General features: G+C 41.9%; 4 protein-coding genes across 4 annotated transcripts; 1 reads left to right on the top strand and 3 right to left on the bottom strand.

Moving 5' to 3' along the window:
- Positions 1-209: 209 nt before the first annotated feature.
- On the bottom strand, positions 210-8,084 carry mvk (mevalonate kinase). Its single transcript, XM_084359092.1, has 10 exons — positions 7,692-8,084; positions 7,289-7,436; positions 6,983-7,127; positions 4,859-5,014; positions 3,925-4,028; positions 3,737-3,782; positions 3,485-3,575; positions 2,965-3,084; positions 2,644-2,797; positions 210-592 (listed from the first exon to the last, which is right to left on the bottom strand). Exons 1-10 carry the CDS (start codon positions 7,767-7,769, stop codon positions 441-443), a joined length of 1,194 nt encoding a protein of 397 aa, XP_084215218.1. The 5' UTR covers positions 7,770-8,084; the 3' UTR covers positions 210-440.
- A 138-nt stretch (positions 8,085-8,222) lies between these two features.
- On the top strand, positions 8,223-9,988 carry mmab (metabolism of cobalamin associated B). Its single transcript, XM_084360828.1, has 9 exons — positions 8,223-8,384; positions 8,669-8,727; positions 8,820-8,913; positions 8,986-9,043; positions 9,145-9,217; positions 9,314-9,411; positions 9,492-9,556; positions 9,643-9,702; positions 9,779-9,988. The coding sequence occupies exons 1-9, from the start codon at positions 8,281-8,283 to the stop codon at positions 9,861-9,863; spliced, it is 696 nt and encodes a 231-aa protein (XP_084216954.1). The 5' UTR covers positions 8,223-8,280; the 3' UTR covers positions 9,864-9,988.
- On the bottom strand, positions 9,986-15,255 carry aldh3b4 (aldehyde dehydrogenase 3 family, member B4). The gene is made up of 10 exons (XM_084360827.1): positions 14,909-15,255; positions 13,299-13,494; positions 12,950-13,060; positions 12,571-12,691; positions 12,390-12,475; positions 11,871-11,952; positions 11,407-11,796; positions 11,143-11,309; positions 10,948-11,047; positions 9,986-10,861 (listed from the first exon to the last, which is right to left on the bottom strand). The coding sequence occupies exons 1-10, from the start codon at positions 14,959-14,961 to the stop codon at positions 10,662-10,664; spliced, it is 1,506 nt and encodes a 501-aa protein (XP_084216953.1). The 5' UTR covers positions 14,962-15,255; the 3' UTR covers positions 9,986-10,661.
- Positions 15,256-18,192: 2,937 nt separating this feature from the next.
- ube3b (ubiquitin protein ligase E3B) lies at positions 18,193-25,858 on the bottom strand. Its single transcript, XM_084359370.1, has 27 exons — positions 25,496-25,858; positions 25,169-25,337; positions 24,924-25,041; positions 24,767-24,826; positions 24,561-24,665; positions 24,372-24,468; positions 24,184-24,269; positions 23,966-24,048; positions 23,755-23,860; positions 23,531-23,651; positions 23,233-23,410; positions 22,360-22,526; positions 22,093-22,260; positions 21,824-21,995; positions 21,620-21,738; positions 21,403-21,517; positions 20,892-20,991; positions 20,692-20,811; positions 20,442-20,618; positions 20,235-20,345; positions 20,012-20,149; positions 19,863-19,928; positions 19,703-19,761; positions 19,434-19,616; positions 19,237-19,348; positions 18,805-18,897; positions 18,193-18,690 (listed from the first exon to the last, which is right to left on the bottom strand). The coding sequence occupies exons 2-27, from the start codon at positions 25,327-25,329 to the stop codon at positions 18,499-18,501; spliced, it is 3,207 nt and encodes a 1,068-aa protein (XP_084215496.1). The 5' UTR covers positions 25,330-25,337; positions 25,496-25,858; the 3' UTR covers positions 18,193-18,498.
- Positions 25,859-26,067: the final 209 nt, after the last annotated feature.

The raw sequence follows: 26,067 nt of genomic DNA, 5'->3' as shown, positions 1-26,067 counted from the left end.
AAACAATCATTTAATCCATTAAGACAGGTTGGCCCTCCTGCTTTAAAAAATTTGGATGAAACTATAAATTAATTCTGCCGGTGCTTCACTTGCACATTAATCAATTTATCAGAGCCTCGAACTATAAATCCTGTTTATAAAAAAACATTCATGACACTCTGATGCCATCTAGTGGACAAACCGCTCAGTACATGTAGTTGTGCCTTGAGTATGATTGACAAAAAAATAAATTCCTCTTTATTTTCATTTGTTCAACATTTGTCTTGTTAGTTTTCAAAACAATTAGTCAGTCAGTAAATGCTATAATTAACACTTCAGGAAGCTCCATCCAGCTCCACTCGTTGTGAGAGTTTCCTCGGTCCATTAGTAGAGCACTGAAGCGACAAAAAAGACAAACAGAGCGTCCATCTTCTTGATCAGCCAGAGTCACACGTGGTTTCTCAATAACGGTTTAAAATCTCCAGAACTTCCTCCTTCACAGACAGAGGAGAGTGCTGCTGGACGCCCGGCCCACCGATACTCGTCTCCCAGCAGTCAAAGCCGCAGTCTTTCAAGTCCTGCGCTGTAGTCTGGACAACGGAGGAGTCGGTCTCTACAAGATAAACAGGTCATAATAACGTCATGTCAGGGTGGGCTGCAGTTAAAAAAGAAAAGGAGCCACACAAACAGCTCATCACAAGTCACTCTGGAGTCTGTGTGATCTCTGCAAACATGTGAGAAAGATACCAGAGCTGCAATTCACCCAGATGGAGTCATTTGCTAAGAAAACAAATAAAGCATTTAGAGGTCTATTTAGAGGAATTTGAACTTATTAAAATTCCTTCTGCTGCAGGCATAAACAAAGACTGAACTCACAGGTTCTTAGCTTGTTTGCTTTGTCAAATCGAGGATCACACAAAGTTTCCTTGTATCCAAATTGCACAGAAGTACCCGCACAGCAAAGCCATCGCACCACTTCAGAGAGGAAGAGTGAGAAAACACGACATTTGTTGTCAGCAGGAGTCCTGACAGTTTGGTTCATCAAACTTCCAGCATCAAATTGAATTCATTATAGAACAAGGACAGACTCAGGCTTATAAACCGAGTACAGAGAGCAGAAATAAAAAGAATACAAATGCTGAATTATGCATCAAAAATCAAACATGATGTTAAAAAAGTAAAACTATCATTAAGGCCTGTGGAGACCACTGTGTTGAGCCTGCCAGTCCTAATCAGCTCCGTCTGGGAAAGATATTTCACAGTATCTCTTTTAGTTGTTTTTTTTAGCATTACATTTATGTCCACATCTTAAGTTACTAAAGAGACCTTATAAATGATGGGTCTAATTTTTGCAGGGCTGTGACCAAAGTCAGAAAACACACTGTTCGTTTTGTTTGTCTTTTTGTAAAACACCTTTGTCTGGTTCTCTCCATTTCTGTTCACACTTGTTATTTGATTTTGACATAAAGTCAACAAAAGATGAGCTGCAGTTCAATGTTATCTTAAAAACTGTCTGTAGGTATATTGTTATTGGATAATTACTAGCTGTATGCTAATCGCTTTATGATTTGAGGTCTGTTATCATCTATCTTGAGACAGTCACACAGTCTGTGTTTGCTCTGGATCTTTCTTCTGTTCCTTCTTTACGTCCCAGCTAGCTAACAGTCTCTACATGGTAACCGGTTTAAAGGGTCTTTGGCATCTTAAAGCAAAAATGGCTGCTTGTTGGGCACAAACGAGTACAGTGTCTTTGTTATGCTGTCATTACCAGAGACCGTGTGTCTGAAAGGGGGTTATTAGGACCTTTATTCACTCTCAGGCGGGGGTCGCATGAGGGCATCTATTTTGCAAGGCGCCTGGATATTTCCCTCAGAAAAAAATGTGTTGAAGTGTTCATTTTCAGTAATACTGTTATTAAATTGAAGTATGTACTTAGACCATGTAAGACTGTGTGATGTGGACCCATTGTGTTTTTCTGCTAATAGGGGCAGTTATAGGTCATCTGCAGGCTTAATTTTGCATTGAAAGATTCGGGTAAGAAAAATAATAATCAGTAATTCAGTGTGAAGTACTTACAGAGCTTCTCACTGTCTGAGAAAAAGACTTCAGACTGTTATCTTTCAAAAAGGCCCTTAACCATGCCTGCACTCCAAATAGTTCAATAACAGCTTTGAATTTACTTTTGGTTAGACTGGGACAGGCCTTCGAGGATCATTTCACATACATTTTCAGGACTGGTAACAGGAGGCTGTATGTTTAAGGGGTTATAGGATATGGAAGCTGCAAAAAGTCTTAATCTATCTAGTTAAGGTCCAGTGGAGCAATCACTAAGTGTCGTGGTCCCAACAGGCCACAATTATAGTTTTACCTGTTCAATCTTTCTTGTGATGTTTGAATTTTGATTAAAGTTACAGTAGTTGTATTCTTATATTCCTGTTCTCCGTACTTGATTGTATTCAGAGTTAAGAAGCCTGGCTGTCTGTTTCTGGCTGAGCGTTTATACCTGTTTGGGTGTGGTCTGCTGCACACCTGTGTTGAATTAGGTCACTGCCTTGAATGTCTCCTATATAAGTGAGGTGCGGTTAATGTCCATAACGCGTCAGCAATCATACTTTAATAAAATGAGGTCTCTACAGACACTTTTCTACTTTTGGCCAACACTACCTGGTCGTAGAAGAGTGATGCCACAGCCTCCGCCCCCGGCGCCGGTTAGCTTGCTGTGGAGCCCTTTGGCCAATGTGACCCGGCACAGTGTGTCCAGGGCAGGATGTCCCACTCCCATCACGTTCAGGTGGTGCTGGTTAATGTCAATGAGCTCCTATCAACGATATGACACAGTAGTTAGTACCTGTTGCTATTGGCAGAGAAAATACATTTTATATTAAAAAAAGGACGTTTGTATTAAAATTAAATTTTACCTCAGTAAAGTCTCAATAAGACGTTTACAATGCAAGACGCTTTACACAATCTATTCATATTTTGTACCTCAAGAATATTGTAGTGTTCTCCTGTGATGGGCTCGCTGGTCATCTCTGAGAGGACTTTCTCACATGTGCAGGAAATGGCATCAACCGAGTCCAGTACCGGGGTCATGATGGAGGGAAACTACAGGACAGAGCAGCAAAAAAAATCACTCTACTCAACATTTCTACCAAAAAGTCATTCCTGCAATTGTTAAAAAAAAAAAACCTGCTGCAGTTTTATGATGAGTCAGCTGTATACAGACTTAAAAGTGGCAGGTTTGACTTTAGTTGTGCTCCAGCCTGATCACAACACTGCCACAACATCGTCCCGGCCCTATCTATGTGTGAGGCAGAAATCTGCACACCTGCTGGTGTCACCAAGGCAACAGCACACAGGGGTGCTGGCTAAGAGTTTAATTTTAATATTTTATGAAGGCACTCAACGGCAGGCTCTGGAGTATCTGCCATGTAAAAGCACCGCCTATTATATTAATTACAGTGTCGGCAAGTAACACACGGGGGAGGAAGAAACCATTTAGTACCTTGTTAATCTTGTCCTTCACCCTGGCAACAAGTACCTTGGTGCTACGTGGTACTTTGGTGTTAGTGAGGAGGATCCTTAAAAGCGGCACCCTGGAAATAAAGCAGACAGATCAGAGAGTTCATACAGACGGATTATTTTTGGTGCTCTGCTGATGCACTCATTTCACCCAGAAAAGGTTTTATGTGAGGAAAAAAAAAATCCATTTTATTAAGTGTGTGTTAGATTAAAAAATTGCAATCAGCGTCAGTACCTGCTCAGTGGTATTATCTTCCCGGCCAAGAATCTCAGCATGCCACCTACATACGGGGGAATCTAAATCATTAAATAGATAATCATCAAATGATAATAAGAACGATGGTGGAGAGCATTAAAGTGCTCTGTGTCTCACAGAGACAAAGGGAGGTATAACACCATATGCCAGATTATTTCAGGCCTCACCCCATGTTCCTACAGCGTTGTCCACTCCTGAAGGATTACCGTGGATGATCATCTCCCCTTGGAAAGCCCAGCTGTTGATCAGCTCCAGGTCCTCCTGACACCACCTGTAAATATTCATTAATTAAAGGGGACCTCTGTAGCCCAACAGACCCGCTCAGACCTAACCTCTGACTACATCTTAATTTCATAACATAACATTAATACATGGAGGGGAAAAACAGATGTATGTTCAGTAAATGAACATCCAGATGTTGTTTCTCATCAAGCAATCATTGTTGCATGGTACGGTACAACAACATCCAACTGGCAATACATCTTAATTTGCGCCTTTGATTCACTCTGTCACTACCAGGAACCCAGGATGGAAACAAAGACATGAATGTATCTGAAATGTGACATTGGCAGGAACAAAATAGGATCAACACAACAAAGAGAGACGTTACATAGTAGAGGACTTCCTGCTCTCATCTGTATCAATGGTTCATACAGATCTTAGTAAAAGAGCATTCATGAACTTCAGATAAGCTCCAAAACACTTTTATATTATCATTTTAACCGACTCATATTTGAAAATTCAAAATTACAGACATTTAAGGGATTGAAATGGTACACTATTTTCAATTATTTTTTTTCTTCTTGTCTATTCTTCACATTTGTTTGCGTTGGTGTGTGTCATATAATTATACAGCCACTTGGCTACAACACTCTTCAAGAACAAATACACGACAGTATTTATTACGTTTCATGCCGATTCAAAGTCTTTCATCTCTGTTGGCAAGACTGTTTATAAAGAGTGGGATATGTGAGGAGTAAAATCACCTCTGTGATCGCTTTTCAGACCATCAGTCATCAGGCCTAATAATTCAGACAGTGATCATGACAAGCTGCATACACAGCCCATAAAAGAGACCTTCCTCGACTACGATGTCGTTACCTGGCGGTGTGATCCCACTCTTTGAGAGGGTCAGGAATGGCTCCACTCACACTGAGCAGAGCTGCAGCTAAACACACAGAGTAGGCAGCACTCGACCCGAGTCCCGCTCCAGTCGGCAGCTCCGACCACACAGACACCTTCAGGCTGGGCAGCTCACTGAGAAGATGCAAATAAACACAAAAACTGAGTCTCTGTCTGTATATAAACACATATATACTGTATTTATGACGCTCATTGCTGTGATCAAGAGACGACTGCAGACAGCTAATTGTTACAGTAACCTATGTGCGTCACTGTTTGGAATACTATTTATTTTACAAAAAAACAAACAAAACAAAACATCCTGTATTAATTGAATAATGTATCATACCTGCTTTTTACTATCACATTAACTGGTGCAGATACACTGTATACATACAAAGAGGAGGCTTAAAGGAGTGGATAATGAACAGTAATCCATACATTTCTATAAGCAACAGCAGCTTGCTGACATTGCTGTCAATGTCTGTCAGGGAAGCTGCTTTTGGGCAGACAGGAGAACACTCTAAACTAATTGTCCGGCTCTTCTCTCGAGGGAAATACACATCCAGACTTGTTAAAGGCTGCAGCGTGGCCCAGTGCCAGACTCTCATTAGCGGCCATCCTGTCAGAACCCATCACCTCTCTCCGACACGGCAGCACCGTGTCAGCGCAGATTAAACCTCCCGACAACCTGCGGCTCTAATGTTCCTGAGCATCTTCCCTGTTCACAGCTGCCGGAGTCGCTAAAACTAACATCCGACCTCTCTGTCTCTATCTTCATTTCAAGGTGTGGGGATTTTTTTTTATGGCCTACCAGTCTCTGGAAACATCTACATCTACATTTCAGAAAGAGCTGGAATGACTAAAGTTTTAGTTTTAGTTTTTTGAAGAGTGAACACAATGGTGGCAAATACTTGTGACTTTTATTATATTCTATGTGTTTTGTTTACATTTACGGCATTTAGTTGACAAGAGCTGCACAATTTAGTATAATTTTATTTCAACAAAACCATCTGAATGTAAGTATGTGCAGTGGGCGCAGTGATAAAGCATAACATGTAACATGCAAATTATCCCCAGCATGATACACTCCAGCACACCATGTAGCACTTTATAAATAACATAAAGCATATAGCAGGCTGCACATTTCCTCCCAGTCAGAGGTGTTTTACTATTGCAGGTCAGGTCATAAACAGGCACAGGACGTAATAATTAGAGGCAATTTTAACAGTTGTGCCACCACCAGACAATTTTTATAGCTTTGTATTTTAATGTGTCTTCGATACACCATTACCAGCTGCACTTTCCACTTTACTCTCTCTACTCCTCGACAGGGGAGATTTTTAAAGGTCTAATTTAAAAAGAAAAAGGGGAATGTTTCTAAAAATGTGTCACAGTTAAAGTTAACGTTTGCTACAGACTTTCTGCTGTTCTCTGCTACTTGTCAAGAAAGTTGCATCTCATTGTCAGGTTATAACCTTGTTATATTTATCTTTTAATGAAAAATCTAAAATGTCTTGCCGTCGCTGTTGTGTTAATTTTCCCCCATGGCATTGAATATCAATATTTTTCAAGGTAGAGTATCAGGGAACACTACCTCTTATCAGATAAAATACAATTATTAATAGAAATGAGAGATCATTATGTCACACTTTCCTCCATAGAACAATAAATACCAACAGAAACACTATTAATTTCCTGTCTGTAAAACACCAAATGCTAGTTTTTCAAGATTTTGTAAATTATTTTTTTTCCTTTAACTGAGACTTAACCATCAAACAAGTACATGGTGAGAACTCCCTCCCCCTTTTCTCCCAGAGGCACACTGTGCTTGAGACGATCCTTGACAAAAGAATTAATACATCCAAGTATTCAACAAAAATGTCTACACCTCACAATCTTAGCTGTCACTGCTTGGTGCCCTTTATTTGACTGAAACTGCTGGTCTGAAACAAATGGCACTACAGCTCTGCAGCTGGGCCTGTTCTCCGGTTGTCAACTGTATCAAAAATATCAGAAATGCATGATTTTTGAAGCTGTCTGAGCCACCTGGTTGTAGAAATAAAATGAAGAAATGCTCAGAGGAAAAGTGAACTATCTTACCTTGACCTGAACAGTGAGATGTAGATGTAGAGGAAGGCTAAGGTGGCCATGTTGCAAGTATCCAAGTTTCCATTGGATATATCCAGAAATTCACGGAGCCTCCTCAGGAGTTCAGCATCCAGACGTTTCGCCTCCTCTCTTTTACCTGTTAACATGAGCAACCATCAACATTACAAAAAATAATAATCACAACAACATGAACTGTCCCTGTGTGTTCTGGACCATGTGATGCACGACACAGATGTAACAGCAGGAATCACAGTGTGTGAAGGTGCTGATGGCGGCCAGTGCTTCATCATCTCTTACCACACGAATAAGGAATCAGCTGCTTCAGTTCAGACAGGTCCCAGCACAGGAATGTGTCAATATTTGGGAGGTTGATGCAAACTTTGCCATCAGTGCTGGCTTTCAAGCTTAAATATGTTCTCAGGTTCAAACTCACAGCGAGAGCCACCTGTAATGGAGCAGAGAAACCAGGGTGAATAAATAGACTTCTGCAAGTTTTAACCCATTTAGTGCACATGTGTGTGTTTTACATCAACTTAAGTAAGCAGAGGAAAGCACACTATAGTGTTTTTCTACCTTCCAGGTAATTATTAGTTTATTTACAGTTAAGTATACTCATCATCAATCATCTTGCTGACTGACTGATGTGCTCAGCTTCATTTTAAACCTCAAACACAGGATCACCTGTGTCCTTCCACATTACCTTTCCGTGCACAACTGCATGCTCCCCGTGGAGGATCGCCTTCCCTGGAGCAGACACGTAGATGTCCCTGACTTGCATTTCTGTAACAGTTTTCTAGAGCACAACAACAACAACGTGTCCAGGGGGGCAGATCGTTAGCCTTCAACTTCAATTAGTCACTGACAGCTAGCTTAAACACCCTTTAGCGACGGTTAATCCTCCGAAGCAGCAACAGGAAGTCAGCACGTCCGCCACACAGCTCTGCGTTTTTCATCAAGACTCGACGAATATTAGAGCTTTAACATTTGAGCATTCTTGCTCAAAGTACAAGAAGTTAGTCTGAGCGCTTTCTCACATCACGCTGTGGTAAAATCATGTTACAAACACAGAACGATGACCGAACATAGGTTTGGCTCTCGGTGTCCAATCAGCGTCGTAGCTCCTCGAACACGTATTCTTTTGTCCAATCAGCGTCCCGCACTCTCCCTGAGTTGACCAATCGTGCGATGAAAACGAAACGCCCACAAACTACGGCCACTAGGGAGGGACAAAACACACTACTTACTACTATCGTTCACCTTTAAGCTAGCTGCTAGCTTCTAGCTGTAACATGGCATCGTTTATTATCAAACCTGCTCACCTGCGCTGTGTTTTAAGGACAGTCAGGCTCATAAACGAGCACCGAACAAGGAACACGTTGTGCTCAGTCAGAAGGTAGTTGTTCATCACCTTTCTTTGTCAAACTACGAAATGATTAGGTGTTGTTTAAGCTAGTCATGTAACTCTTTATGTAAGTGTCAGCTAGGTAGCTACTACAGAGGGGTACAGTGTAAAGTAATGGTAATTTAAGCACAGTAGCTAAACTCTTTATTTGAGTGTGGCCAGTAATTGTAGCTTAAACTTTTAATAACCCAATAAAACACAAAATACATTATTATAGTGTTTACATGCCATATTTGTCCTTTTTATTCCTCCATTTGTTTTCTTTTTACCAACAGTTATGCCAGTGAAGGAGACAACAGGACCCCCAAAATATACACCAAAACTGGAGACAAAGGTTGGTTTTCAACTCTTCAAGCAGGAAAACCAGTTGTTCCTAACTGTCTGATGAAATTGTTCTCACAAAAGTTGACTCTGTTCGTCCTGAAGGTTTCTCGAGCACATTTACAGGAGAAAGGAGGCCGAAGGAAGATCATATTTTTGAAGCCTTGGGAAATACAGACGAGCTGTCGTCAGCTATAGGGTAACATTTCTTCTGTTTACTTTGTAGCTTGTCCTATAACCTGAAGTGACCTTGTTGAAATGTACATTACAGCTTGGCCAGAGAGTTTTGCGTCGACAAAGGACACACATTCACAGATCAGCTGGACAAGGTTTGAGTTTCATGATGCATTTATTAACGTCATTCATTGCAGACATTTTGTATCAGCCTGAGTGAAGATTCCTGTCATTGTTTTTGCTTTTCTCATTGTAGATACAGTGCATTTTACAAGACGTGGGCTCCAATATTGCCACCCCTCGATCATCTGCGAGAGAGAGTCACACGAGTATGCATTTGCCAGCTAGTGTGATGCAGTAAAATATTGTGTCTTGTGTGCTTCAAGATCATTTGGGTTTTATTTTTCTCTGTTCTGCTTTTTTAGAGAGAACAAAATTTACTGCCACGCCGATCGCAGACCTGGAAATCTGGATTGATACATTTACAGCAGAACTCCCTCCACTGACCAACTTCATTTTACCTGTAAGCTCACATGTGCGTCTGTAAGACACCGAGTCCAACTTGTTCCTGCTACACTAACACTAATGCATTGTGTGTCACAGTCTGGAGGGAAGAGCAGCGCAGCTTTGCACTTAGCTCGGACTGTGTGTCGGAGAGCAGAGCGCAGGTCAGTTGCAGCATGTTCCTATGTTAAATTATTTCTCTTGCTCCTCTGACACAGTTGGTTCTGACGGATCTTTGTTCTTGTTAAAGTGTTGCTCCAATTGTGCGGTCAGGGGAGGCAGATCCAGATGTTGCAAAGTTTTTGAACAGGTCGGTCCTTTGCTTTTAAATGAATACATGGTTCTTTTGTGATACATCTGATAAACTTCCCAACATTTTCTTTCAGATTGAGCGACTACCTGTTCACCCTGGCAAGATATGCGGCCATGAAAGAAGGCAGCGAGGAGAAAATCTACAAAAGACCAGAATGACCAGATTCTCACATGAGGAATAAGACAGAGGCCTAATTTGTTTTTTCGGGGAGGGTTGTTGGTGATACATACATTTCATTTTGGATATTTAACTGTACATATCAATAAAACTGAAAAAGATCCAACATTGTTTTCTTATTTATTCATCACATAATGTGGGAATGTAGCCAGTGATAAACATTTTTGTGGATACTTTTTAAACCATTCAGCCAATACATGCACATCCTGGTGATTTAAAGGTCTGTCACCAATGGATAGATGGTCCTTGCATACAAGTGGGTTGTCTCTGCAGTAGAAAGACAGATATTTTTGAAAGTGGTGCTACATGACAAGAGAAAACAAAAAACAGCTATGCTACTCACATTTTCTCAAAAAGGTAGAAAACAAAAACCTGAATGCACTTAATGTCATTTGGAGGATGTTGTGGGGGGGCTTGGTGCAGGTAAAAATGGAGAGAATTTAATATTCATTTGCATATACTACCAACACTGTTGTGATCCAAAGCAAAGTTCCTGTTTAATTCTGCACAGGTTATTCAAACTGTTGAGTTGAAGTACAGTTATGGTACTGCAGCAGAGAAACATTAAGCCACCTTATCCTCAGTCATCACTCACAGATTGATGAAATACTATGCACACTGCTCTCTCTCTCTCTGTCAGATATGGCTGTACCCCAGTTCGGTTTTGTTCTCATCTATTTTTAATACACCAACAATACACTTGCACGTCAGATCTGTTCAGGACTGAGGGGCCACTCGGCTTTCCTCCAGCACCGCTCTGTTATCGCCCTCCCACACAGTCACAGGATCTGGCACCATCCCTGGCTCTTCTGGGACAGGGCGCTGGCCCATGTCATTAGAGACAGATTGCGATCCTCATAGGGCGGATAGCGCAGATAGGTTACACACTCAAACCGCGTGCTTCTCAGCAGGCACGATTTCCTGTGAGAGAAGGTGTCGAAGCTGCGGCAGCCGTGGTAGGAACCCATTCCACTGGCACCTGACGAGAAAGTGATCAGACAGTTGATGTCGTTTGTATTATTCCACTTCTTCAGACTACTATGTACTTTAATACCACCGACTTACCAACTCCACCGAAGGGCAGAGCCACCATCAGACTCTGTACGACGCTGTCATTGGAGCAAAAGCTTCCACTGGAGGTCTCAGTCATTAGTCTTGAGATGACCTGTCAGAAAGGCCAGCACATGATCAGAACACACATCGGCTGCATCCGGCCTGTACTATGAATACAGAGTGTCTTGACTTTGATCCCTCATGTACCTTGCTGTTGCTGGAATATGCGTACACACAGAGGGGCTTCTCTTGCTTATTAATATAGGCAATGGCCTCATCCACATTGTTTACTGTCAGAACAGGAAGAACTGGGCCAAAAACATCCTGTTGCATGATGGGATCTTGCTCTGCTACCTCTGTCAAAATCGTTGGGGCTTCAGAGAGAAAAAAATAATAATAGAACAGCATTAAATCTGATGCACAAGACACAGCTGGCTTTGTTTCAGAGGATCCCACACAGAGGCCGCTTACCGATATATTTCTCTGCTTCTATCACTTGTCCACCCACAGCCACCTTTCCAGATCTCCACAGCATGTCTCTGGTACGGTTGAAGAGCTCTAGATTGACCATGCGGCCATAGCTGCGGGACTCTCTGGGATCAGAACCGTAGAACTGCACCAGGCAGCACTTGAGGGCCTGCACCAGCCGCGCCTTGACATCCGTGTGGCACAGGATGTAGCCGGGAGCCGCCAAGCTCTGTCCAGCATTGTGAAAACGTGCCCAGGCGACGCGCTGTGCGGTGGTGGCGATGTCACACTGTTGATCCACATAACACGGGTTCTTGCCACCCAAAATCAAGGTGACAGGTGTGAGTGTGCGAGCTGCAGCCTGAGCAATTCTGCTCCCCTCCTCTACGTTCCCTGCGGATCGACAGACGTCTTTAATGACTGATTCAATAAATATCAAAATGCTTTTATAGTAACTTTATCTTTACCTGCAAAGAAGACATGGTCAAATTTAAGTTCCACAACTTCTGGCAAGTCATTCGTGCCTGCAAGAATCACATGGAAGCATTCCTTGAGGAAAACAAGAACTTTTGGTCAGATCATTACATTTACACAGAGCACACCTGCAAAATCATATTTTGAGAGTCAAGTTTTGAGGCGGCCTTCGGTAACACAAGGTGAAGATTTCCATACTCCCACATCTGACCTGATATAACCTCTTTAAAGTCTCAGCTCACATTAAAACTGCTGATTGAAGTCTGAACGAGTAGCGTCTTTAAAAAGCACCGAATGTAGTCCTCTTGATTAGACTTACAAATGAGTCATTAGGCTTAATTTAGTGGGGAAAAAAAAAAATCTATTCCATCCTACATACTGAGCATTAGCTGAACCACTCAATATTTGAGCTATGAAGTCAGCCTTCATGAGACTTCAAAAAGAAAAGTTACTGCTGCACCCTGATTAATGAAAACGACCCAATCCATCCTCCCCGCTATGTAATCACTCACATTGTCCAAGTAGAACGGGATGAGGCGGTGGAGGAGTTCTGCTGTGTGAGCGGTGCACTCAGAGGGGCTGATTATTGCGCAGTTTCCTACACAAATTAATGAAACATCATTAGACACCTGGGTGAGGAAAAATAACACTGGAATTAAACTGATTAAATGAAATGCTCTTGAGTGTCTGCACCTGCAGCGATGGCCCCTACCAGCGGCACCAGACACATTTGGACGGGACTACACCAGGTCCCCACGATCAACACCACCCCCAGCGGCTCACTGACCACCAGACACTCGTCCAGCGAGGTGGACTGCACCAATCAAGTTAAACAGAACTCTCATGAGTGAAAGCTGACGTCAGTGCACAGGTTGACTCACAGAAAAAGACTTCATTCCTACGAGAAGGGCACAGCAACTTAGGTTTTAATCTGCTTTGGCGGCACAATACAATTCTTTGTAGCAGCCAGACGGAATGTTCTCTCCAAAAAAACGTTGTTTAAGTCCTCATAATAATCCCAATAATATTATGAAGATGCTTATGAGGCTTTACAAAACACATAAAGTCTCACCAGGTTTCTCTCCACATGCTGTGGCTGCATCCACTTCTTGAGGTTGTTGACGGCATGAAGCGCCTCGTTCTTGACCAGAATCAGCTCTGACACAACCGTCTCAAAGCGTGGCTGGTTAAAGAAAATACCATAAAGATTTGTATTTGGACCATTGTGTCAGCTCAGAGGCAGTGTTGTACTGTACACAAAAGTCATTCTTGAGTAAAAGTAAAGATATCCAGTTAAAATATTACTTTATAAGAGTGAAAGTCACAGATACGAACAGTACTTGAGTAAAAGTCTTAAAGTATATGATATTAAATGTACTTAAGTATCAAAATATGCTACTTCTATGCTATGCCCTCCTCACCTTATGAAGATCCCTTCCGAGAGCATCCACAAAGTCACACTCGTGCTCCTCCAGCATCCGCACCGCAGCCTCCAGCTGAGTCAGTCTGAAGCCCTCCTTCAGGGTGCGTCCGGCCTGAAAGGCGACTCTGGCCCTTTTCAGCAGATCCACGCACTCCAGAGGGTACGTCTTCAAACACGGCTCCCCCAGCCTGGTCCTGAAACAGCAGTCGCGTCACTAACTTTGACACCACAGGCCAAGAAAAACCAAAGCTCATCATCACCACGTACCTTCTGCATGTTAACCGGCCGTTCCTCTGACAAGCACTGCACGCCTTTACTTTTACACTCATGTTTATTCCACTCAAGTATTCTCAGACTGAATGGAGTTAGTGTGCAGCTGAGCCTATGCAAATTCCTCACTGGCAGCAGGGAGGATGGGGAAAATCCTAACTACTCAAGCCAATCAGGTGATGCACAAACTAACAAAGCTGGAGTCTAATAGTCTTAAAACCAGTGATGGAATGTCACTAAGTACATTTACTTGAGTACTGGTTTGAAGTACTTGTACTTTACTTGCGTATTTCTATTTTCTGCTACTCAATGCTTCCACTTCACTACATTTTGGAGGCATTTTTTACTCCACAACACTTACTTATACTTGTACGTTTGATACTTCAACCTACTACAAGGACTTTAACTGAATATGAAACAGTCTAAATTTAATACTGATGTCTCTCTATGACCTGCACAACAATGAGACCATCAGCAAGACTTTAGTTGTTCTTAACGCCTGCCAACAGGGCGGCGTGCAGACTGAGTCTGTGTTTACATTTTACAGGGAAAGTTACAGTGAGTATGACGTTAGCAAGTAAAAAAGAAGCAGGATATTTTTGCTTTTTCTTTCTTCTTTAAATAATTTCATTTTTGACATTATATTTTGTCGCTCCAACGGTGGAATCACTTCTACTTTTGTCCACAGGGGCCTCCAAAATCAACAAAATCTCATAGCTCCTCATTGTTGCTTTAAGTACATTTATTGCCAGAAAATTGCTTTTGATACTTAAAAGGTGCTATTTGTAACGAAAGTTGACTTTTGAGACGCTTTGGGATGGCGGCTGACCTGTTCTACATGCCAAAGCTACAATTTTTAACAATTTAGGCAACCCAGAGTGCCATTGTTTGACTTTTTTGAGATTTAAAAATCAACTTTTCTCACAAATAGCACATTTGAGTAGTTTTAGTTAAGTACTACTTGTATGGGTGACTTTCACTTTTACTGAAGTAATATTTTAACACAATATCTTTACTTTTGGGTACCAAGCATCATGTAGAGGTGAACAGAGGACCCCGGAGGTGTCTCATTCACTGTATCCACTTACTTAAACACATAAACACACTTTAAAAATTACTTTGCACTGACTTTGGTTGCTTCTTTTACTGTACTGATTACCTCATCACTTAACAAATGAATCTTTAGGTCTATTTAACAATAACTTGGAGCAGAGTAAGGATTTATGACACAGCTTCAGCTACTTCAAGGTGCATAGAGGAAGAAATCTCCAGCAAAACTTGTTTGTTGAAGAACAACTTTATTACAGACCAGCTACCCTACAGGTGTTGCTGTCTTACCTGCGCAGCGCCTTGAACCATCGGGCTGGAGACGGGCTCGGCGGGCCGCTCATGTTCTGCAGGTGAACAGCTGAGACAGCTGCAGCTTGTGGTGGAAATCCTCCCAGCAGCAGCGTTCACCTCTCATCAACAGTCACAGGGCGGTCAACCGGCCACGGCGGAGAGAAAATGAGTCAGACGTGCGCATTTGCACCATAATCCTCCATGCACGTTATTAAGCAGCGCAGGAAAATGTGTTGTAATGACACATTCTTAGTCCTGCAGGCTGCTGTTAATGCTTTTAACGTGTTTGCTGTCAATAGAGCAACAACACACTTCAGTCCCTGCGAAGCTGCCTGCAGGCGGTCAGCCACACTCAGCAGGTGTTTGTAATAAACTCATTAATGAAATGTTAAGAATTGAGTCAGACACAAACACTCCTGTGCTGTAAACACTTTGATTTGTTGAATACTGATGATTTAAAGAGGTAATATTATGCAAATTTTCAGGTTCATACTTTTATTTTGGGGTCCTAGTAGAATAAGTTTACGTACTTAAATTTTCAAAAAACACATTATTTTTCTCAAATGGTGCATTGCTGCAGCATCCCTTTTCACACTGTCTTGAACGCTCCGTTTCAGCTACAGAGTGAGACATCTTGCCTCTGTTCAGTCTTTGGTGAGAGTAGGGCGGATCATGCCAAGCGAGGTAGTGTGATCTAAAATAACTCCACAACTGCAGCAGCAACCGTATGTTGTGTCGTTTCAGGCAGTGCAGGAGCAGTGTTTTCTGTGGGAGAGAGTAAATCCCTTCAGCGTGGACTTTGGGCTTTTTCAGTTTGCAGACCTTTTACATAATACAGGAATGGCAAAAACCCAAAAAAGCAGAATATGACCTCTTTAAAGCAGGGGTGCTCAAACCTTTTCCCCTGGAGGGCCAAAGAAGAAATGTATTGGTGGCCCAGAGGCAGAAAGCAAACACCTAAGATACTGAACTGTTACAAAATGGTGCAAGGATCCCATTTCACTTAATTGACTGAATTCTTGTCCCTCTTAACTCCCTTTGTGCTCCCATTATGAAAAAAATCGCAATCAAAATCTCTGGAAGCCCTGAGGTCCCAAATTGATATAAAAAGCTGTAATTTCCACCCTTTTTAAAGCTTAAACTCTTTTCTGTAGCTTCTAAGCTAAAAGCGTTAGCACGCAGTCTATCTGAAGTGGGTGCATGACCTCAACCACGCATCAAGGGTGTAGATTTTCAAATCAGTTTGTAATCTCGGGCTTCTGTAGCCTCTGGTTACGTCAGACGAGATGAATGGAGCCACTTTATGTTTGTTATTTAAATGTTCAAAACAAGTCACCATCTGCTCCAGTTGTTTAGGAGAATCTCCGTTTTGCTGTGAAGCTCCATAAATGTTTTGTGAACCATGAAACCTCATCCGGCTTTAACACCAGCATGGGGCTGAGCAGATAATGATGAAATCTCACACAGGAATCTCTCCTTCCACACTGTACAGCAGCCAGTTTCACAGACACTTCAAAAAGAGATTGGAAACTTTGACATGAAGGGCGGGAACAATTCCGGTATCATTTTTATTATGTTTTGTACTAAAAGGGTGGATATTCAAAGTCAGCATCAACAGCCCACTGGTACATTTAAAGCCTACTCTTGACATCATTTTGAAACAGATGAGCGACCTCATCAGACGAGACAGACAAGCTTGTGAGGTATCTTTCATCCCTCCGGCACACGAACACACACTGCAGCCAAGTGTGTGTTCGTGAATCAATTCGCTGTTTTATGATTTTCTGGCTTGAAAAGATTGAAAAAAGGAGGAGAACCGAAGCAAGGTCCTCCTGACTGATTAAATATTTTAATCTCATTAGTAGACTGTATGTTACTTCAACACAACCACTGTCATTTATCTGTATTTATATATAATGGTTGCATTTTTAATTATAATGACTCATTTGTTGTTTTCACACAGGTTAGTGGCCATAATATTACTAGCTAGAAACCTGGCAATTTCTTATCAACAAAAGTATCCACAGTCCTTCATGACAGGAAACATTTTTTTGCATATTAAAGAAGATGGTAAAGATTTAATAATTTTCCTTAAACCTTTCTAAAGTCGCAGTCCTCTTTCTGGTCCATGACTATGACGTCTCTCTTCCTTAACTTTATGATGTAATTGAACCCTGTGTAAAGTAATATTTAGGCTTATAAGGTAACATTCACCCTCATGTCCCTTTTCCCCCCCCAACAGTCACAATAAAACAGCAGAGAGGTGTGCAACGTTTCCATCCGAGGGGACATCAAATCAAGCAGTCTCATATGGTCGACGAACCAGTCCATGACATCATGTTGAGAGGTTTTTAAAACCTCTGAATCTTTTCCACATGGCTTAAAATGTCCACAGAGATCAGAGGGCATCAGAGTAAAACCCTCCTCGGTTGTTGTCGTTGTTGTTGTAGTGGTAGTAGAGTGTTTTTTTGTTAGTTGGAGCAGAGAATAAGTCCAGGTACATAGCCCCCGTTTCTATGGCTTGTTTCCGATATACATGTTTATTGGTTACAGATTGACGTGTGAGAGCAAAGAGGGGGGTGGCATTAGATGAGGCACTCAGCATTATTCAAAGGTGTAGTGTGAAGTCTTAAGTTTTACTAGTATTATTACTGATTAACTTGACTTTTTTTTTGTTGGAGTGGAAGTCAAGCACAGGGCAGGTACAAATACATTTCCAGTTCTTCTTACTCAAAAGACATATCAGCAAGGACATCTTTTCTACATCTAACAACAGCAGGACCAGGTTTTTTTTTCTGTCGTGTCAAGAAATTCTGCTGCATCACCATAACGGAGGTTAGATTTCCAAATGTAGTGTGATCAGGAAAATCGGAGGGCCGACACATCTCTCTCAGTCAACTGCAGTGTCTTTTACTGGGGAGAAATGGAGCAAGGTCAAAGTGATTTTCCTCGAAAAATGGGACATAATGTAATAAACACAGGATCACCGTTGTGAGCCACTCCTTCATGGGGGTTGAACACAAGACATTGATTTGTCTTCCATTTGTAAAAGATGCATTACGTTCAGCAAAACATTTTTAAGACTCATCCAATATCGGCTAAAAGTTGATTGGATAATGGAGTCCAAGCTTGTAAGTATATTAACAACGCATCGCTTGGCTTCACTCGAGTGAGTCGACCACGTGTCTAATGGCTTGCATTGCATCTGTATTGCTTTCCAGTTCGCTTAAAATGGGAGTGTGAGATCCGAGAATGATTCTGTTAAGCCTGAGAAACAGAGATCTAGCCACTGGATATCTGTATTTCATCAAGTTAAATACACGACATATTGAACACTTGGAGTGGCAAAGGGAGATGCTAAAAATTGGATTGTGCTGCAGAAACAGCTTCCCCCACTTCGATGTGAGGGAGTGGACTTGAGTTGAGCAGAGCTCATCCAGTTTTTAAAAGAGACAAAAGGAGAGTCTGTAGGTCCTTAATGATGCTCCTTTGATGTGAAAGGCTCCAGTCCAGGTATGCCGAGCCTCGTGCTTGTTTCAGGCTGCTTAACACAACTCTCCTGTGAAGATTGTCCTGATGCAGCTGAGTTAGGAGAGCTCGAAGCCTGTGTTCATACTGATAGCGTAGCGTAGCTTGTCGCGCAGGATGCTCTTCTTGCTGTAGTTAGGCAGCTTGAGCAGATTGAAGCACGTTGATGAAGTGGGAAGTCGACCACCTGGCTCCTTCTTGCGAATAGTGAAAAAGCCTCTGAGAACACTGCCGAGAGTGTCTCCAGTGTCCTAGACACAGGAAATGCTCTGTTACTACAAATATATCACACAGATGTACACATGGAGGCTCCGACACAAATGTATCTTGTAAGCAGCATCGATGTCCTCCTTTATTATTCTTACCTGGTCGTCTGAAACTTCCACACAACGGATGGAGAAAGGTGGTTTGAGGTAGGCAAAACCCAGAAGAGGCGGCCTGGAGCAGCTGGTAACAAACTGTTATAAGACAATAAATGAGACGATGATGAACAGGAGTCATTAAAAGCATTCGACTGTGACAGTAATGAATTAACAACGCCTTAGATGGAAGTCCAGAACTGATAACTACTGAGGTGCTCTCTTTCCTTAACCAAACTGGAGCCTGGTGAGCTTACATAAGGTGAAATAGAGTCAACCTTGAATAAAAGTAAATGATTTAAAAGTTAATATGGAATGATTAAAATAATACAATAGAATAATTATGATAATACAAAATAAGAAGCAATACGAAACATGTTAAATGTGATTATTTCACGCCAGCGTACAAAAATCAACGTCACAAAATAAACAATTTACTTTAAGGAACATAGCCCTCTCGTCGGCGGTGAAGTCACTTGACAGGATGTCCCACAGCCAGATGATGACACGATGGCTGCTGTGAAAACCTCCATAGTAGACGGTGTGTTTCCTGAGTGAGAGGGAGGAATATGATAAGAATGAGGATTTCAAGGAAAGCATAGATGTCTGATATCCTGACAGCCTCGGTAACATACTTGAGGTCATCCAGATCAATCTCAGCGTTGTCTCCCGAGACGAGACGCTGCACCTCAGGCGTGGAAAACATGTGCAGCCACTCTGGGTTGATGATGCTGCGGAAGCCCCGAATGAAAGCTGCCGTCTGCTCCTTGATCTGCGTGTGCATCCGGAAGTGAGCCATGAGGTGGATGTAGCTGATCCTGCAGGAAATGGCAGGTTTATAGAGTACAGTCAGCAAAAGGAGAACATTTTACATTTACAATGATTAAGCACCCTATGAACGTACTTGTTTTCGTTGGTGACTGGCATCGTTTTCCCCCCAGGAATCAGCTCATGACAGACGAGCTATAAGGGAACATAAATAATAATAAATAACAATATATAATAAGAATTTCATGTAATTAACTACACCGTATTATCATATCTTCCACATTTTCCCTTCTTACCTGCCCCATCACATCCTCATCATAGGATAATGTCAGTCCTAGATCCCCTACATCTCCATCATAGCGCTGAAAAAACAAATATAATGAAAGAAGTGAAATATGTACAAATGTGCAAATTAGAGAAAAACAAAATTAGAACTGAGGCTGACCTTAATGGAAGTGAGGTTCTTGTAAAACTCAGAGTCCAGCGATGGCAGCTCGTCGATGGAGCTGTAGAAAGTGCTGTGATGGTGACCCAAGACCTGACTGAGGAAGAAGGAGGCGAAAGGGACGTCCACGACAATGCCCTGAGTATGAGAAGTTACAGTTACACACTGAAGGTGTTCAGATAACAGACCAACAACTGAGGAGACTCAGGACGCACAAACATACCTCATACACTGCTTTCCCGAGCATCTTCCCTACAAACTCAAACAGCTGCAAATGGTTCTCATGGATGTACGATGTAGGTGAAGGATACAGCCGTTCATTTCCACTTGTAGTCTAAGGAAATTAAATACGTCATACAAAACAGTCAAATCGATTGCAGCAGCAGGAGTGTGATGTTTTTAAAAATTCCTTTCCAGTTGCCTGACTTACCTTGAACAGGTTGAGAGCAGGATTGAACACTTTCTTAATGATCTCCTCTAGAAACTCTTTGAACACACCGTCCTGATCGATACCGGCCTCGTCTACTCCCAGATCATTGACGAACTTCACACGAATGACGCCTTTGATAGAATTAGCTGGTAATCGGCGGAGCTGGTCATATCCATCCTTAGGACAGGAAAATACAAGTGTAAGGCAGTGGGGTATGATACTAAATCTACCTGATCTGTTGGCTCCATACCTCTAACATCCGCGAGCGACGGATGGTGATGTGGGTGACATGAGGTGAAGCGGAGCTCGTCTCTATCAACCCTAAACTTTCTTTTTCCTTTGTGACGATGTTCCTGAAGAGCAGAACCCTCTAAAAAGGAGACAGACGTTTATTATACAACTGAAATAAAACAACATTCTTCCTTAGATGAAAGGATCCCGTTTACTCACGTTTTTGTGCGGAATGACATGTGGGATGTACTGCAGTAACAGCTGGGCTCTTTTCTTGCCTTTCTCCAGCTCTTGGAACAACAGACTGGGCTTCAGGTCCCTGAATGCACCACAAAGATGTAAAGGTGAGGTTTCAAATGTTATCACAATGCGGTCTATCCTGGAACAGACGGCTGACGTGTTTATAACATCAACAATTAGTCCATCAATCAATTAGTTAATTGGTTATTAGTTAAAAAAAGTCATTTCCTGGTTTTAGCTTGTTAAATGTAAGAATGTTTCTGCTTTTCTTTGTCAATAAAGAAAGTAAATGAAGAGTCTTTGGGTTCTGGACTGTTCGTTGGACAAAAGAAGCTATTCAGTGATGTCACTTTGGGCTCCAGGAAATTGTGATTAGCCTCAATCTTTTTGTTTTGTTTCTACATTTTTACAGACTAAACAACTAATCAGTTCATGAAAATAATGGTTAGCTGCAGCCCTACATCAACACCTATTCAGTGTTTGTATTTACTTGCGCAGCCAGTGGTCGTCAGGGGTGAATCGCCGTCTGCAGTCCCGTTCATAAAGCACCATCAACCAGCCATGAACACTGTGGAACAACTCCAGTTTCTCCCCCTTCGCATTTTCTATTGAACACAACATTCAAATCAGCTTTTTCAATAAAAATATACATTTTAAATTAGGTGCATCATCACAACTTTCAAGATTCAGTGACGCCATGCACTCACCTAAGATGCCGTCCCATATCATCTTGTACACAAATGTGTTCAGAAATGAAGAGATGGTGATGAGTTCCTCTATCTTGAAAGATGTTTGTTCTTCATAGACTTCAATGTCATCCAGAATTCTGTAATACAATAACAGTGTGTATTAAAATGCTGCAGCTACATCGAGCATCTTACACACAACGCAGTAAGAATAAGTGAAATTACGTGATGAGGTGCCGCGAGCAGTCACAGAAGAGCATGAGCATAGCCAGGAGCTGCTTGGACTCTTCAGTGTCATTGTTCAGACACTCCATGAAGAGTTTGAGGCCGCCCTGAGGGCCGAGCTCACAGATGAAGGCCCAGAGTTTGGGCAAAAGGTCATCAAGATGAGTTAGGCCTGCAGAAAAAAAAGAGAATGAACAGTTAGATACTCCAGGATGTTTCCAAAATACTGTTTGCGTAATATTAAAAAAAAGCAAGTTTCTGGTACTGACCGGTGAGTATCTGGAGTCGTATTTGCGTTAATGTAGACAGAGCAGTCTGGTAGAGCACACAGATGCTGCACACCTTCTGAACCTCAGCTGAGTCAACCCTCTTCCCTCCGACTGGTTTCAGGATGTTTCGTACAGAGGCCGACTTCTGAAATGCTCGCTTGAACAAGTCTGTCAAAACAAAGAAACGCCAGAGATGCAGACAACCTTCAAGATCAAAAGATTGCACTCACATTAAAACCTTAAGATAGGTTTGGGTTTATGACTCACTTTTAACTGGTAGATTGTTTTGTGATGTGCTGGGTTGCGGGGGCGGGGGAGTGGGCTCCTGACTCTCCAGCTTTTTAGAGAGGACGTCATTGAAGAGTGTCCGAATGACAGAAACACCCCAAAGGTACTGGAGCTGTTTAGTCACCAGCGGCATTGACTCATTCAGACTGCAGAGAAACGGGAGACAGAGGAGGCAGAGGGCACATGAAGTCAAGTACAAACATCTGGCATTAAGTACACAAATAATCATGCTTTGAAAGGCATAACTGTTTAATATTCAGTCGTCATAGGCAACAAATTTCAAGCTACAGCTCTTCCCCCGGAAAGAGCAGGAGCCCTGAGTAAGTCCATCAAAACATCTCTATGTGTTCCGGTTTTATTTTTGTGCTATTTAAGAAAGTAAAAGTTACTTTTGCATGCAAAGAGCCTAAAACCTTTCCTCTGTTTATAGATTTTGAGCCTCTGAGAGCTCCTTGTCTATGCAGTTAATAGAAACAAGTGAGGTTTAGCCAGATAGAGAAGACTAACTGGGAAGAAAAAAGCAGGAAATTTATATTCCTGGCCTTCTAGACTGCCTTATCTTAGATTTAGATTTATGTCAAGTCTCTTTGATTTAGTATATATATACACATGTATCATATCTCTGTCATTTTTTTGTTTATTGACTTTTGTTTTTCTTTATTTTGTTTCATATAGTGAATTCACTTGAATATTATTGTATAATTCTTTCATATAAATGACAATTAGCATTGACATAACAATATACAGTATGCCTCATCATCAGCTCAATACAAAATATTCTGGTACACATCTTTGCAGTTCATGAATATTAAGCTGCTGAATTTCTTAAAAAATCCAAAGTATTTCACTGACCCGTAGTCAACAGTTTGGGAGAACCAGCCCAGGACAGGGTGCCAGTGGGTGAGGTTGGACTTCTTTTGGGATACATATCTCTGGCAATAGGACAGCATGTCGGTCAGGTCCTTCACAAAATGGTTGGCCTCTTCCTCAAGGACTTTCTCAGTAAGGTAGCCCAAGTGAATCAAGTTGCCTATCAGACATGAGAAAGACGCAGTCACAATGGAGAAATTAACAGTCCACATTACACTCGATGATTCTTTCATCCAAACACGATGAAAGTATAAGCCGATATTCATTCAAAATAATTTACCGAGTAAGCAGAGTGTGTGGCTCCCCTCGAGACACACACAGATGTCCAAACACTGTTCTTCCCGGCTGAGAAACAGAATGAACTTCCGCAGCAGGTCATGCATCTGGATGGACGCCATGCACTGTCGAGAGAGAAGCAAATTAAAATCTACTCTCTGATAGTTTAGAATTATCATACATAGTGGAATTAGCATCAACAACATGTGACCTTTGAGGGGTTTTTACCTCTGGAGTGAGGACATTGAGGTGGCAGACGACGGCTGGAACTGACATGATGTGGATGAGGAATGATCTTAGCAGGTTGTCTGAGAAGTGGGCTGCAATGACTGGCCTGAAAAATATTAGATTTTGTTAAAAGGTGGCCCTGCAGATAAAACAACATGAAGACAAAGCAAATTGGATATAACAGCATTTGAATTACCAACTTCCACCTCACCTTAATGACAAAGTGAAGACAGCAGTCAGAGTGCCTTTGGAGAGAGACGGTTTAGAGCGAGCCAGGCCATTTGTCAGCAAGATCTAAATAAAAAAAATTTAAGATGACTTACAATGTGTATTTCCATTATAAGTTTGCACTGAGTAATAAAATAGGCGAGACACAGGACTTCATTGAATCTTGATAAAATTGAAAAAGTATCGGATGTAATACTGAACCTGCAGCATTGAATAGAATCCCTTTTGATTGAGATGGCCCATGATGTTTTCACAAATCCTTGTCAAAGCAGGTCTGAGAGCTTCTCCTTAAATAATGAGGGGGGAAATATTGTGTTTTGACTTCTGCAGAGAGCATGTCCTACAATAACAAAAGATATGTTTATCATGCTGCTTGACTTCAGACTTACCCTTCCCTCTGACTATCCGCCAGGTTGAAGTGTCTGTGAAGGTCACCAGCATGGTGAGGTACAGCGTTACCAGTTTATTGTCCTGAAGTATGTCAGGCTGCAAATCACAAAACAGACAGTGATGTGTACAAGTCATGTCATAAATTAATGTCAACATAGCATTTTCTTCTGCTTCAAATTAAAACTAACCTTTAAACATTTCAGTCGCTGACAGCAGACCCACAGCACATCTTTTATCTGTTTGAGCCAGGGGATGGTGAGGTCTTTGGAGAGAGCTAAGGACACATACCAGACCTGAGAGACAAACATGAGATCAGTTACTGATAAAATAAATAAAAATCACTTTATATAAAAAGTGTTAGGTATTTTCAGGGTATAAACATATGCACACTAACTTTAGGTTCATTTTCAACCTCCATGCTGGCAAGGATAGCACGACAGAGCTTTTCGAACCGCTGTGTGATGAACAAAATTACAGTGGGTTGAGTCTTTCAAAAGTCTAATGAGTATTATTATGAAAGTGGATTGATTTTTTACTACTTGTGAACTCACCATCTTATCCTCTTGCTGGTATATAAACAGCAATTTCCGGGCAATTTTGAAAATTGACAGTGCATTTCTTTTTGATGTCCCAGTTTCAGCAGCTTGAAAATAATCATCAACCTCTTTTCTGGTGAGACACAGAATGAAAATACGTGAACATGAAACTGAAATATCGACCAGATATTGATCTGTTTTACTCGTGACGCCCGAGGCAAAACATCCTGAACTCAAAGCAATGTACAATCTGAGGCTACCTTATTTGCTTCTGGAGTCTGCAGCGACAGAGAAACCTCCTGATCAGGGCTTGGATGTGGGTTGCTGCCTTCTCCTTGTCCTTCTGTCCTCTCCTCTCCTCCCTGGCCTGCCTGGCTTTGTCCAGGAAGTCGGACTTGGAGCTTTGAGGAACAGTAAACATTGTGCAGCCTGGAAAAGAAGAATTTCACCGGCTGTACTATGAAACTACACAGTGACCATCCGCATGTTTGTACCGGTGATATCTACAGAGCAGACACGAACACCATCCCCAGTAGCTGCCCATGTCATCATCACATTGTTTTGAGTGAGCATAATAGTGCACTTACCTGCGCTATTCCTCAAAATGAAGGTTTTAGTCTGGCCTCCAGGCTCACCTGGCGCTATACTTCCTCGGTCATCTGGTTGTCCTTGAAGTCCAAGCGGGAGGAAAGCCAAACGAAAATGAAGACTAACTTGCCATCTCTGTGTATAGCAACGGGCGATACAGTAAAGATGGAGCTGGGATAGTTAGCACACAGGGCTAGTTCGCCGCTTGTCGGCTCGATACGGTCTGAACGAGAATCTTTTCGGTTTCATTTAGCGATATTTGTCATCGTTGCGAGGTTAGGTTTGATCTAGTGTCGATGACAACCTCATAAACACACGGAACATACCGTTTCGAAATGTAAACAATGAGAGGAGATCCGTACGTTGACTGCAGCCATTAATCCCCCCCTGTGTCGCATTAAATGATTCCGGGTTGGGTTTGTCTACATATATAAATCACTACAGGAGGATATTTACCGATAAAAGCTCCGAGATGTAAGAAACTACCTTTCGTTCGTGTCGCTAGAGCAGCAACTTTATTTCTGATGGCGGATAACGCTGCCGTCCAGTGTGCAGGGTGGGTGGTGTGGGG

This window comes from Pagrus pagrus (genome assembly GCF_965226575.1).
Source record: "Pagrus pagrus genome assembly, chromosome: 8".
Taxonomy (NCBI): domain Eukaryota; kingdom Metazoa; phylum Chordata; class Actinopteri; order Spariformes; family Sparidae; genus Pagrus; species Pagrus pagrus.
The sequence above is the reverse complement of the archived record's forward strand: the minus strand, read 5'-3'. Positions and strand labels throughout refer to the sequence as shown.